Raw genomic sequence first — 15,320 nt, 5'->3', positions numbered from 1 at the left:
GTTGTTGCAAGGATCAAATGAAGATAATATTTATCAAGTGCTTAGCACAGTTCCTGGCACATAGTAAATGCTATATAATTATTCCCTTCTCTTTTCCTCTTCCTTCTTCCCCAGATGTTTCATAGTGGACCTCCTTATCATTCTGTAAATACTGGTTTTGACATCTCCTTGGGTTTTATTATTCTTAGACATATTCCAAGCAAATCACATCATGACTAAATTTGACTAGTTATTTTGAGAAGTCCAGTTATGGGTAGACAATGTTTATGGGAGGCAGTGTGTTGCAATGGAAAGAGTGATGGATTTCTTATCAAAGTGCCCTGGTTCATATCCTAGCTCTGATGCTTACTGCTGGAGTGGTCTTCAGTAAGTCATTTAATTTACATGAGCCATAGTTTCCTCAAGTGTGTGTGCCCTATAGTTTTAGTTGACTTAGAAATATCTAAGTCTCACTGAAGAGTATCAGGGCTTTATTTATTTCATTGGACATTTGTATTAAAATATTGTATCCTATGAGAAATTTGGGTGTCCCAAAAGTTTTAGTGCTGGTCTAAGGTTTGAGGGCTGAAACCAACACTAAGGCTTTTGGGATACTTGGTATTTAAGTATGTATCAAATGCTTGGTTACCAGAATGTAAACTTCTTAAGAACAGAAACTGTTACATTTTTATCTATATATCCTCAGCTTTCTAACCTAGTGTTTGGTGCATAGTAGGTGCCTCATAAATGGTTGTTGACTGATTGATAGATGTTTTATCTCCTCCAGCTCACCTCTTTAATATACTAAAAGAAGTCCTTGTGCTCTCAATTTCTGAAGTCCTCTGAAAATTAAAGTACTTATTTGCTATAGGCTTGCTGTTATTATGGTTCATATATAATACAAATTAAATTTTTTTTCTATCAAATACAAACTTGGGGAATAGTGTATTATAACTTAAGCAGAAACAGCCTAATTTGACTTCATAGAATCCAAATTTCGTGCAGAATTTTCTGCTGCCTTTCTTTCTGCTATAAAGTGTTTGTTGAAATAACACATGCTTGGATACAGGCTATGGACCAAGTCAATGAGAGAGGAAGGAAGGAAGGATTAGAAGAGATTTTAAAGAGTTTCCCTTTCTAGATGAGTTCTTCTCAGTGGGATGGTGAGAGAGATTATAAGAAAAATTTTCCTAAGCATAAGGTTGGGGTTATTTTTCCTTTTCATGTCCATCACAATCAGTAATTTAAAAAAAAACTTTAGAGTATATTTTAGTTAGGGACTATTCGTCTTTTAAATATACTTAAATATTAAGAACATTTTTTCAAATGAATCAGAGATTCAGAAGATTACATTTTACTGAGTTTTGACTTCCTTGGAGAAGTCATTGATTAAATTATATCAACCCACAAAGATATGTATAAGTATCTTAGTTTCCTCCCTGAGATGTATGTCTAGGGCAAAACATGCAAACCCTTTCACAATACCAAACAATATCCTCTGACTCTTAGTACAGGGTAGATTCAAAAGTCTTTTGATAAACTGGAGTAAACTGTATATATGATGTATTATGATATTCTAATCCTCCTCTGTCCAACTTTTCACTTTATTTCAACCAGCTGTGCGCCATTTGGAAGCCATTTTGCAGCTCAACGAAGCACTAATATTTAGAGTATAAATCACATTCCTTTTCAATGTTTGTCTTTCCCTGAGAGGGACAGAGAGACCATTTCTATCACAAACTTGCAAATCAGTCCTATCTTTATCACATGTTGAAGGCTGAGTAAAGTGGTCATCACAGAATGTTATTCCCATTAAGTTGGAGACCACTTCTAAGTGTATTCCCTGTCACCCTTTTTAGCTTGTCATGCTACAATAGATGAACTTCTTGAGCCCTGCCCTTCCCGGGGCCTCTGGTGCAACTTCCTGAGTAGCCTAGGAATCTTTTTAGTATCTCTCCAGAAGAGAGAACTCTTTCTTTGAGACAGCCTAACTCTTTGGAAAAATATGCACAATTTAGAGTCAGATCTTCAGGTCACAGCTCTGCCACTTATAGTCAGTATGACCTTGAATAAATAACTTTGCTTCTCAGCCTCAGTTTCTTTATCTGTAACCTCAGGCAATCTCAGACAGTAGCTAGGTGGGTGGCATAGGACCTGGAGTCAGGAAGACACATCTTCCCATGTTTAAATCTCCTCAGACCCTTAGTTACGATTTGATCCTGGGCAAGTCACTTAGCCCTGTTTGCTTCAGTTCCCTCATCTGTAAAAATGAGCTGGAGAAGGAGATGGCAAGCCACTCCAATATCTCTACCAAACCCCGAAGTGTTGGACGTGACTGAAGATAACTGAACAACAACAACATTAGGGAATTAAGCTGTATTATTAGTCTTAGGTGCTTTCCCACTCTAAATCTATGATCCCAATTTTGCCGTGCTTGGATAGGAATCTTAAAGGTTCAGAAATAGTTCTTTATAAATATTGAGAGGTCAAGTGGCATGTTGAGGACTTCCTTAAGGCATTTTCATCAAAACCAGCTTCTGGTTGACTCTCATTAATTTGGTTGACTCTCATTAATTTGAGTGTTTTAATATATAAAATAAACAAAGAGCCATAAGATGTGAAGTATCATAAACCTTGGCTAGTTTTTCAAATCTGTGAAGGTGCCAATGAACTGGAAAGAATCCACGTTAGATTTCCATTCTGATCTGTCCCATTGCCCTCTGAACACTAATACAGAAATATGTCTCTTATAATCATTCCTTTAAATCCTTCCTCTGAACATTTACAGCTAACAAGAGAAAGTGGATCCATCAATCCATGTAATGTGACGTGATGAGTTTACTCCTTTCTAAAGTGGTACTTAGGCACTTATATGAATGATCCCACACAGCCAATCATCAATAGCCAATGGGGAGCCATTTGTGGAAAACATGGGAATATGAATGCTAGTCAGGTACCTCATAACAGCATTGATCCCCAAGTGAAACTCAGGGGCAAATATTCAGCATGAAGTGCATGGAGAAAGCCCTCCCCCACATCCTACCCTTTCCATTAATGTTAATGGACAGTTAGGAAAAGAAATTAACTCTTTCCTATAATTTTAGCAGCATGAAATCCAACAAAGGAATTGTAGCATGTCCTTTGTTAGGCACACTGTCAATTAATGTAAACTAAGGGTCCCATGATGGCATGGCTGTTTTAGTAGACAACAAATGATAAAAGAGTGTAAAAGCTGTAATCAGGCAAGCCTGCATGTGAATGGAAGACTGTCTTTTGGTCTGATCCTTTAACAATTATCCTTTTGAGGAACAGTACAGACAAAAGTGTGGCATGGACAGAACAACCTTTGGAAATTGAATGGACCCTAGTTACCTGAATAAGGGTCACTTTGAGTATCCTATTAATAAAAATAAAATAGAAATGCTTAGGGTATATAAATGTGTTACTATCAAAAATGTCTTTACAGAAATATTTGCTTTGAAGCTGTAAATAGGACCTCTATCTTTATGGGAAATAACCCCTCAGAAGGTTTCTGTGGTATTAAGGATAAATGTAAACCCTTCCATTTTAAGGCCATTCATTACAATTTATGTCTTGAAGAGGGGCTTTAAAGAAACTATATACAGAAATCTGCTTCTCCTGAGGAAAAATAAATCAGTAAATAACTGTAAAACCATGTGTTTCTCAAGAGTTGAGTAACCAAATTGGCTGTATAAATAGAACATCCTACTTAATGAAATACATGTGATGTTAGTGTTTGATCTAATATTTCATTTTTTAGTTTGCAGACATTTATCTCCAAAAATAAATACTAGTTCAGACCCAAATGATTAGATATATACAAGTAGACTACTGGAAATAAAGAATTTAAAGATGTATTTCTAGATAGAAACTTGTTTTTCCTCTTAGTTTCCCTCCTCCAAACTTCTCCATTTTACTGAAGACACAACCATTCTTCCAGACCCAGAATTGCAATCTGAGTGCATTCCTTGATTTGTCCCTCTCTCTTGCACTTTGTTTCCAATCAGTTACCAAGTCTTGTTGATTCTACTTCTACAAACTCAATTATCCAACCCCTTCTCTCCATCCCTGTGGCAACCACCACAAGTCCTCATCACTTCTCACCCAGCTTCTATACTCATCTCCTAATTGGTCTCCCTGCTTTTAATCTCTCCTGTCTCTAATCTATCCTTCCTATAGCTGACAGATTAGTATTCCTACAGCCCATATCATTTCTCTGCTCAAAAATTTTTGTGGCTCCCTACTACTTCTAGTAAAATAGAAAGACTCAGCTTGGCATCATTTCAAGTCCTGCACAGTCTGGCCTCAGCCTATAGTATTGGCTGAATTTCACAGTGCTGTTCATCATGCCATCTGTATTCTAGCTGGACTGACCTGCCTGCTGTTTGCAAGGTTTGGTATTGTCTTGTCTGCTTTGGTGCCTTTGGCTGTAGCAACCTACACTTAGAACTGGCAGGGACCTCAGAGTCTAACCTAGGCCAAACTCTCATTTTACAAATAGAAAACTGACGATTCATTTTCTGCAGCTCTTTGTCCATGTCCTTCCATAAGTTCAAGAGGCCCATTCAGTGTTCTGGGGGCCCTCATTAGGAGGAAGAAGGAAGGCATTTATTAGCACTTAATATGTGCCTAACACCGCACTAAGCACTGAAAGGTACAAAATAGAAGTAAAAGCAAATACAGTCCCTTCCCTCAAGGTACTTAACATTCAAATTGGAGGTAAAGGGGAGCTAAAGAGGAGGTTGGAAGGTCCATGACATGAATGCATAATTGTGAAGTCCAGGGAAAGTCAGGAATGGGGCCAGGAAAGGTCTGAAGACAGTCCAGCCTGGACCCCTTCACAAAGTGGAGGCTCCAGGAGAAACTTATCAATGGGAGAAGGGAGGATTGCCTTGTCAAAGGATATTCCAGGGTATATACTCTTGGTGTTGTCCCAGATGCTCCAGAGAGAGGAGGCCCCAGGATATGACTACAGTAGGGGCATGATTTTAAATCCAGAGAAAGTGAGAAATAGAGCCAAGAAAGGAATGAACAATTAGTAAATGTATGAATTAGGGTTCTGTTTCTAATTCCTTTTTGAAGGGTGATCGTTTGTTTACCTTGAGATAGTCCATCTTAATTAAAACCACTAGTACTCAGGAATAAAAAGCATTTCTCACATATTGAATTTCACAGCAGGGAGTCAGGCTCAGCTAGCAATTGTCTGCCCTGAAAATAATGAAATGGTGTTTCTGTGCTGCAGACCTATGTTCAGTGAGTGTTTGCCTATTATATGTGTTTTGATATTTTGTCCAAAGCCAAAGATAACGTGTCCAAATTAATATTTGTTAACTTTACTCATGAATCATTTTACTACATGTTATCTTTGCTCATGAATTTCAATATTGGAAAAAAGTAGAAGAGCCTGGCTCCCTAACATGAACTTCAATACATCAAAAAATCAGACTTAATTGTGCTAAACTGAAAGCTTTGCCTTGTGTACAGTAGCTAGTATTTGGAAAGTTTGGGGAATTCTAAGTACTGGCAACAGCAGATGGACAGAACTATCATATAATATAGTAAAAGTAGGGACTGAATCTACAGATCCCACCTGTTTTCATGTCACCAACCTTTTCTTTTACTCAAATGATTTTTCTTTGTTCAGCTTGGCACTATGCCTTTGCCCTATACCTAGCAAATTTTATTCATTTCAAACTGTGTTTATTGTCTGAAATAAGGGTGCAATAGGTCCTTAACAATCAGTATTCTTCTTTGAAAGTACAGTAGGGAATAACCATTCATATAATGCCTACTACATGCCAGGTACTATGCTAAGCACTTTTACAGATGTCATCTCTTTTGATCCCCAAAACAGTCATAGGAAGTAAGTGCTATTATGATCCCAATTTATAGCTGAGGAAACTGATAAGTGGTTAAGTGACTTGCCCAGGGCCACACTGCTAGTAAGTATATAATTGGAGGTTTGAATTCAGGTCTTCCTGATTCCAAGCCCAGTGCTCCACCCATCTACCTCTAGGGTCAGTAGAGGATCAAGGCAGAGTGGTCCCTATACAATCCTTACAGTCATGTGCTGTTCCCATTCTGTACTCAGAATTTTCATGTCTGTATAAGATTATCATGGGAAGAAAGACAATGAAATTGAAAATGTTCTTACAATAAATCCAAAAGCAAAAGATTAAAATTCATGGGGGTAAGAAGAGGGGAGTGTGCAGGGGGAGATGCCAACAAAGGAAAAGAATAAAGTTAGTGAACCTGAAGAAATTATTAAGATTTTGGAAACCATTTCTTACAGGCTGCTAAAGGGCAAATGTTGTGTTTTACTGTTCTGGTCAAATAATCTCACTGCTGTATAAATGGAATATATTTTGTTTGCATGCATGTATTCTCACCAGTATTCATAAGTGATAACCAGCTAGTTCAAATCTCATACTAACCCAAATGGATCCTTTAGTATGACCTAGGTAAAACTGTATTATCCCTGCTCTCTTCCCTGTAACAATCCAAGGCCACTCTCTTCAGGGGGAAAAAAAATAAATGGGTGCTTTTAAGCAGACTATTGGGAAAAGAAAATTTTTGGCAATATGAAAGAAGTTATTGATATAAATTATGCTTCTCTGAAAACAGAAGCAGGTGTACTGTCTAATTTAGGACTCTCTGTCATTCTTGTAGGTCTACAAAAAGAAAACTGAAGCAGCAAAGAAGGAATACCTGAAGCAGCTAGCTGCATACAGAGCAAGCCTCGTATCCAAGGTAACACGATTGTCTCATATTGTGACAGATTGTGGCCATCTAGGTACAGACTTTGATAGCAATTTAAAAAACATAAAAGGACACTGATATTTGCTACAACCACTTGCCTCAACTGAAAACAAATCCTGAACTAAACTCCACTTTTCTGGAAACAGATATTCATGCATACTTCACAAACCTAAGCAGAATAGAAAGGCCTTTTCATATTAATGATGCATCATCTATTTAGGGGTTTTCTGGTTTGTGAGGTTCCCTATAGTTGATTTTTTTTTGTACCAGATCAGCTTTCTCGCAATTAGTGACATACTCCTAGGTTTCTTTCTTCCATAATCTAGTTGGTGAATGCTCAGAAAAATAGTGAACAGTTACTAATCTAGCAGTAGCGTATAGGTACCAAATATAGACAGTCTCGGTGGCTGGAAGCTGGGTTTGGAGTCATGGTAATCCAGGTACAAGTTCTAGAATGCCACCTCATCTTACTAGTTGTGTAATCCTGAGTGACTTAACCTCCCTAAGCTTTAGGGTAAGGATTTTAAACTCACAAAGACACTTATCAGTGTCAACTGCATGTTGACTTAGAAAACCTCAAATTAACATTATCTTTGTTATATTGGGCTTTTAATCTGATTCCAATCTGTAAAGTTTTGCAGGTGCCTAGAGTTTGACAGTCTCCCTTTGGCAACTCCTTAGGACTTGAAATCACATACCCATCAAAGAAAAAAAAAATTATCTTACTTTCCAAAAGCAAAGTAGAATATTTTAAATTGAAGTTATAGAGCCATCCAATTCATCAGTAAACATTAAGTGCCTGCTATAAACCTGGCACTATGCTGAACACTGGGGATACCAAAAAAAGGCAGAAGACAGTCCCTACCCTCAAGGAGCTTACAGGATGATGGACAGGCAACATGTAAAAAGTTCTCATACAAAGTGAGCTCTGTAAAGGATAAATAGGCAGTCATTAATAAAGAATTAAGACACTTTCAGAAAGGTTTCTTGTAAGAGAGAGGATTATAGATTGGGACTTAAAGGAATTCAGGAATCACTCAATACTGGCTTTGCAGTTATATGGACTGCACATGAGCTCTGGCTCTGACCGACTGACCACCTGTTGACTTGGGGCCATGGCAACTTCCAGTTCCAAATCGTCTCTCCCTCCCTTGATTTCCCTTTACGGTTGTTTCACATTCTCAAGTGTTGCCTCTATGACCTCAAATTATTACCCATCACTTTGATACAATACGTTACATTGTACTAGATAAAACCTTCACAGCCTCATTCTAATGTATTCCTCTCTGTATTACAAATGAGAAACTATCTTTTCAGAATTGTGACATGGACATAAGCTTGTATCATGACCCAAATTCAAACCCAGGTCTTATGACTCCAAGTTGAATGCTCTTCTCAGTAGCTGTGTTGCCTTACAGAAGGCAGGACCTGTTCCTTTACAGTTTTCTTTAGTGCAATACCTGAGGGTTAGCTAACGCACCCAGATTAGCTAAGCTCAATTGTGACTTTTGTTTGAACATGTACAAACTGCCCTGAGTCTCAGAGAATCTATTGGATATATCATAATTCAGTCTCCAATATAAAAAGATATGCATGTAACATACCTTCTTTAGAATTCATTTAATTCTCCATTCTAAAAAAAAAGTCTTAAATACTTTTTAGAGAGTTTAACTGGGTGTATGACTATTTTAAGAAAAAAATAGTCAAAAGACTAAGAACCAACACAAAGAAAGAAATATTAAGATATTAGGTCCAAGATTTTACAACACAAGGTGTCCTATGTTGGTTTAGGTAGCCTCATACTCTATCCCTCACAGTGGAAAAGAAGTAATTTCTTGATCCAGGGGTTAAATATAGTAAATTGTTCTCCAGATTACAAAGAAACTGGAACCCAGCGAGGTACATGTGATTTAGCCATGTAACCCAACACCTGGCCTAGTCTTTTTTCATATATCTCCCAGATCAGAAATGTTAGTTTACCTAAAAAGCCTTAACTCTCCCTAGATCAGCCTGTGATTTATTTCTCATTCATCTATTCATTCATCAGATCCTATTTTTATAGTTACATTTTCTGCCCTTTCTTATGAAGGTTCAATTATACATAAATTATATAAAAATTATGTGAAATTAATAGATTTTCCCTGATAAAAATTCAACAAACATTTCAAAGTCTTCAGATTCCATGACTGATATTATGATGAAGTTAATCTGTACAAAATATGAAACAATTCATTTGCTGTATTTCTCATTTCAGTTTAGTTTCTTTTTTAAAGACACAAAATAAATAGAATTGTAATTAGGCTACTTCTAATACGTGGAAATCAATACATAAAGTAAAAATTCCAAGACAAAGCATTACAGGTAACACTATGCAGATTGCCAGAATGCCATAACACTGACTAAGCCTGTACTTTCAAAACAAGTGTCCTTAGATTTGCTCATAGTTGCAACTTTGAGTATTATTCTATCTCAGAATTGCAACCTACCATACATAGCAATTTGTATAAATGCTTGGGATCGCCATTTCTGCATTTAAAAAACCAAGCACTTTTTTATAGCTTACTCTGATATTTTTTTTCTCTTTGGCAGTAGGAATTTTGCTGGAGCTGTTAAATGTCTATTTATGTACAGCTATCTACTGTATGTATACAAATTGAAGTAGAGGGGTAAACACCCACTACCCTGACAGAAAAGAATGCCCTTATGCTATGTATGGGTGGATAGATATAAAGCACAATATTGCAGGTATTTGCAGAAAAATTAGCAGCCCATCACCATATCAGTTAATAAACATGTATCAAGCACCAGCTGTGTACCATTCCATGTTCTCAGTTCTGGGCAAAAGACACTCCCTTCCCTCAAGGACCTTACAATCTAATGGAAGAGATGATATATACAAAGCAAGCCATATGTAGAACAAATAGGAAATCATTAACAGAAGGAAGCCACTAGAATCTAGAAAGGTTGGGGAAGGCTTCCTATAGAAGGTGCGGTTTTAGTTAGACCTAAAAGGAAGCCACAGTGATCATTAGTCAGAGCAGAAGAGAGAGAGAGAGCATTCCAGGCATTAGAGAGAGACAACCAGGGAAAATTCTCAATGGTTAGAGATGGAGTGTCTTCTTCAGGGAACAGCCAGGAGACCAGCATCACTCAATTAAAGGGTACGTATCAGGGATTAAGGTATCAGAAGACAGGAAAGATAGGAGGACTAAGTTATAAGGACTTTGAATGCTAGAGTATTTTGTATTTGTTTCTAGAAGCAATTAGAAGCCTTAGGAGTTTCTTGATTAAAAGGCATTGACATGAACAGACCTGCACTTTAGGAAAAGCACTTTAGTGGTTGAATGGGAGGATATATTGCAGTGGGGAGAGACTTGAGGCAAGCAGACCCACTAGCAGGCTGTTGTAATAATCCAGGGGTGAGATGATGAGGGCCTGTACTATAATGAAGGCAGTGTCAAAAGAGGTTGCAGAGGTAAAATCAGCAAACCTTGGCAACAGCTTAGAAATGGGGATTGAGAGATAATGAGGAATCCAGGATCTAAGTTATAAGCCTGAGGGACAGACAGTATGGTATTGCCCTACACAGTAATAAGGAAGGTAGGAGTTGGGCAGGGGAAGGATTTAGGAAAAGAGAAAATGGATTCCATTTTGGACATACTGAGTTTAATATATCTACTAGACGTCTAGTTCAAGATATCTGAAAGGTATTTGGAGATGTGAGATTGGCAATCAGCAGAGTGATTGAAGCAGGAAAGGAAGAGTTGAGAATTATTAGCATAGAGATGGTAATTAAATCCACGGGAGCTGATGAGATCAAGTGAAGTAATGTACAGGGAGAAGAGAAAAGGGCCAGGACAGAACCCTGAGGGACACCTATGGTTAGAGGGCATGATTTAGAGGAGTGTCCGGCAAAAGAGACAAAGCAGCAGTCAGGTGGGTAGGAAGAAACCTAGAGAGAACAAAATATCGAGAAGACAAAGTGATCGACAGTGTAAAAGCCTGCAGAAATATCCAGGAGAATGAAGATTGAGAAAAGAATATTGGATTCCACAACTAAAAGATCATTAGTAACTTTGGACGGAGTAGTTTCAGTGGAATGATATGGTCAGAAACCTGATTGTAAAATACTAACAGTAAAGAGAAGAGAAAGTGGAGACCCCTATTGTACAAGTCTTTTCAAGGAATTTAGCTACGAAAGGTAGAAGAGATGTAGGATCATAGTTAGTGGGGATGGAAAGATTAAGTGAGGGTCTGGTTTTTTCCAGTATGGGAGAGCTATAGGCATGTTTGTAGATAGTAGGAAATGAGTCTGTAGAGAGGGAGAGATTGAAAATAAGTGAAAGAGAAGGGATGACAGAGGAGGCAGTCTGTTGGAGGAGACAGGATAGAATGGGGTCACAAATAAGTACAGGGTTTAGCCTTGTTAATTAGTAAAGCCACTTCATCATGTGAGATGGGGCAGAGGAGGAGAGAGTGGCAGAAGGTACCAGAATGCCTATGAAATTGTACTGTAGTCACAATAAGTCAGTCTGTGCCATATAGAATGCACCTGAGTTAGACATCATTTATTCTAATCTCTCATTATAGGCATGGGCAGTGAAGGGAAGTAACTTAATCCTGTTTACCAGTCTAATACTCTTTTTACTATGTCATTTTTTTTAAACTACTATTCCCCTCTCAATTGTCACATGAAACAAAAGGAAGGGGTAGAAATAAACATTTATGTAGTGCCCACTACATGCCAGACATTTTGCTAAAAACTCTTTACAGATATTATCCCATTTGATCCTCACAATAACTCTGCAAGGTAATTGTTATTAACTCCATTTTACAGTTAAGGAAACTGAGGAAAACATAGGCTTAAGTGTCTTGCCCAGAGTTATACAGCTAGTAAAAACTGAAGTTGGATTTGAACTGAGGTCTTCCTGAGCTCAGCATTCTGTCTGTGCACTACGCTGCCAGCCACCTCCATAGGCATGAAAAATATAGCATAATTTTTTCATATTTTAACAATAAAATATAAAAATTTTAAATACTTTTAAAGTGTACTCTTTAAGAAAATCTAAAGGCACCTTGATAATGAAATATTTGATTCATGAAACAAAACCAGGAAATGGAAATAATATTGGTGCAACTTATATTGTTATGAAGAAAATGCTTTGTAAATCTTAAAGAACCAGATAATTGTGTTATTGTTAATGTTTATTTTTAGAGTTAAACATATTTCAACTTTATTCAACAAATATTTATCAAATTCTCATTATGCACAGCAACCCTTCTGTCTAGGAGCTTACAATCTAGTGATGTTTAAACAGTGCCCAAGTAATCTCCTAAGAGGGGTCTAGGCATTCATGTGGAATTATATCAATGAAATGCATACTTTTTCATCAGAATAAATGTCTGTAATTTGATATGACTGTATGTTCCTCCGCATAAGACCTTGCTGCCATCTTGAATTATCTGTGTGGTTTTCTTACCGTAAGTCTTTCTCTACACTAATCCATGGAGCAGCCAAAGTGATTTTCCTAAAGTGAAAGTCTGATGGTGTCACCCTGTAGTGCCAATGCAGTGTTCACAGTGCCTACAGTGGCTGTTAACATGCCACCCAGCACAGTTCTGAATCACAAAATGTAACAGACTTTCCACATGGAAGACAGAACCAAAGCATTTATTCAGACACCAGAAAACCGAATCCCAATCCCAGAAAGCCAAATCTATCATAGCAACCAAGAAATCTATACACAATAACACTGCAGAGGGCAATATCATCCCCAAGCCTTCCCTTTATTAGGCTTCCCACAAACCAGCACCCTCAAACAAATCACAAACAAGCTCTCCCACTCATGCTAGTTGCTGCCTGCTCTCTCTTTCCTAGCTCTGACTGCTCTGAATCACTTCCTTCTCTACCCTTTCCTGCTCCACTTGTTCAGCAAACTCTTCCCACCACAAGCTCCATGTGACTCAGACATGTGACCCAGGCAAATCACATGGGCCTGTTAATGGATGGGAAAGATCTTCCCATTTAAATTACCATTAGATACCCCCTACTCAATCAATTTCCTATGTGGCTCCCTATGACTTCTGTGTTCCAATGTAAACTGCCCTTTGTCATTTAAGCTCTTTGCAACTGTGTCCTTTCTTGAATCTTCAGTCTTCTTTGTACATTAGTACCCTCCATATATTCTGTAGACAAGTAATACTGATTGTCTTGCATTTCCTCACAGTGTTCTGCCTCCCATCTCCATGTTTTGTTTTATTTTTTGCATTGGTTGCACCCTTTCCCTCATGTTCTCTCCCCATCTTTGTTTTTCATGAACAAGTTTAAGCCTCGTCTTCCAAGTAAGGCCTTTTCTTGTCTTCCTATACTTCTAAAACTTCCCATCCATGATCTCTTTATGAATATTGTGTGTTTTTGTTTTGTGTGTATGAGTATACACATACGTATGTGTGTATGTATATGTTTATACATGTATACATGTGTACAAATTTACACATACACATGATATTTACATACAATTGTTGTTTCTCTCCCTCCCCTTTTACAACATAAACCCCTTGAGGGCAAAATTATTTTGCTTTTATCTTTGAATCCCCAGCATTTAGAATAATGCTTCTACATAAGAGATGTTTAATAAGTGCTGATTAGTTGGTTGATTGACTTTTGATAGGCAATTTTCTCAACATTAAATGGATTCACCAAAACAGGTACTGCAGTCAAAAACCCCTGAGTCAAAGAGCCACATACTGTAGGATCCTGACCAGTATATGAACCTCTGGTTGTGGCTCAGACTGTCTGCCCTCTCTCCCTTCAATGAGAGTAATTCTTCCGCAGTCAGCAGCAGAGGCATTGTGGACCTAAGCAGCACCTTCACACTCCTAACTTTCCTTATACCCTAATTCTCTCATGCCTGATCTAAAGAGAACAGTAAAGTCTTAGAGAACATTAATATTCTTATTAAAGATAGAAACAACTCCTGAAATCAAGCCAAAGATTAGCAGCATCCACTTTGAAGTTGTTAGATTTTGTTAAAGGGAATACTGTCTAATTAATGTAGGTAGCCTTTTTGATCTATTTAAACCTGAAATAAATTGACCTCTAAAAGAAATTATATAAGAAGTTTGAGAATCAAAACCATAATACAAATGAATGAACACTGCTTTTCCCACACAGAAAAGATTCCAGGTAATGTTCTTTGAGTTGTTCTAGTCATGGTGATGAGTTAGACTGAGTGTAATGAGTCATCCATGATTCCTAATAATTGGCCTTGCCTGCCCCTGCAATTTACAATTCTATAGGGGAAGGGAACATGATTACAGGAAATAGAAAATGATACTAAAAATGAGAAAACTATTTTGTAAACATGTGGTATATTAAGGGAAGAAAGGATTTTTTTATCACGAGTATCTTAAATTGCTGGCATTTTAATTTTTTAATCATTGCAAAGCAATGTAGAAGCACTACAGAAAAGTGCCAAGGGCATGACAAGTGGGTACTGAAACACAAAGTTGCCAGAGTATGCTGGCATAAATGAGGCCATGTGACTTCTGGTGTTAGAGTTAGGAACAAGGGGAAAAGGAATACAGATTGAAAGGTGGAGAAATACAGAGCAACAGACCCAGATACTACCAAGCATAGTATTTTGAAAGCATTGCAAAGGACCTAAGATGGGAATGGGATGAGCAGTGCATTAAAAAAAAAAGTATGTAATAAGAATGTATAAGTAGAACCCATATAAGATTGAATGCTATCCTAGGGAGGGAGGGAGATGGGGGAGGGGGAGAAAATCTAAGACTTGTAGAAATGATTGTAGAAAAGTGAAAACAAATAAATTAATTTTAAAAAGAAAAAAGTATGCTCCATTGTTGTCTTTCCAAATCACCTTGGGAGATTATGTATGCTTTAAAAAGCAGAGTGGTACAATAGGTATAGTGTCAGACCAGGAATTCTTGTGTTTGAATCCTGTCCTAGACTTAACTGCTTTGTCTCAGTTTCTTCGTCTATAATATGGGGATAAGATATACAGATGTGTGTGTGTGTGTGTGTGTGTGTGTGTGTGTGTGTAAACAGACAGACAGATAGATAGATAGATAAATAGAGAGATAGAGAGATGTGTGTGTATAAAATCACTTACCTCAACTGGTGTGCAGATCAGTGATATAATAATATTAGGCAAAATATTTTATAAATTTTAAAGCACTATTTGAAAAATATTCTCATTCCAGTGATACTGACATTGTGCCAAATTTGGAACCCACTTCTGCTTCTGGATTTGGCTTTAAGGAAACTCTGTGAGCTAGTCTACAAGACAATGAGCATCCTTACTTCCTAATCACACTGGATTTTTGACCGAAAACACGATTACCAATTTAATCACCCAACACAATAGTTGATTTGGTTCCACATGGTTTTGGAAAGTTCCTGAAAACGAAATCCACCCTGAAAGAATGAAAAATTATCACTGTATTTACTCATTGCCAATAGTCAGGAAGGCAATCCCTAAACAGGTTTTTAAAAAAGGTTTGAAGCAGTGTCAACATTCTCATGTGTATTTGACTTC

At 37.5% G+C, this 15,320-nt stretch overlaps 1 protein-coding gene across 2 annotated transcripts in view; it reads left to right on the top strand.

The window, feature by feature from the left end:
- TOX (thymocyte selection associated high mobility group box) overlaps window positions 1–15,320 on the top strand; it is a 368,121-nt gene that overhangs the window by 331,196 nt on the left and 21,605 nt on the right. For both annotated transcript variants that reach the window (XM_072604653.1, XM_072604654.1), the window contains one exon: window positions 6,670–6,750. In XM_072604653.1, the coding sequence (XP_072460754.1) occupies window positions 6,670–6,750 (81 nt within the window). The remainder of the gene's footprint in view (window positions 1–6,669; window positions 6,751–15,320) is intronic.

Source organism: Notamacropus eugenii, chromosome 4 (assembly GCF_028372415.1).
Source record: "Notamacropus eugenii isolate mMacEug1 chromosome 4, mMacEug1.pri_v2, whole genome shotgun sequence".
NCBI lineage: Eukaryota > Metazoa > Chordata > Mammalia > Diprotodontia > Macropodidae > Notamacropus > Notamacropus eugenii.
The sequence above is the reverse complement of the archived record's forward strand: the minus strand, read 5'-3'. Positions and strand labels throughout refer to the sequence as shown.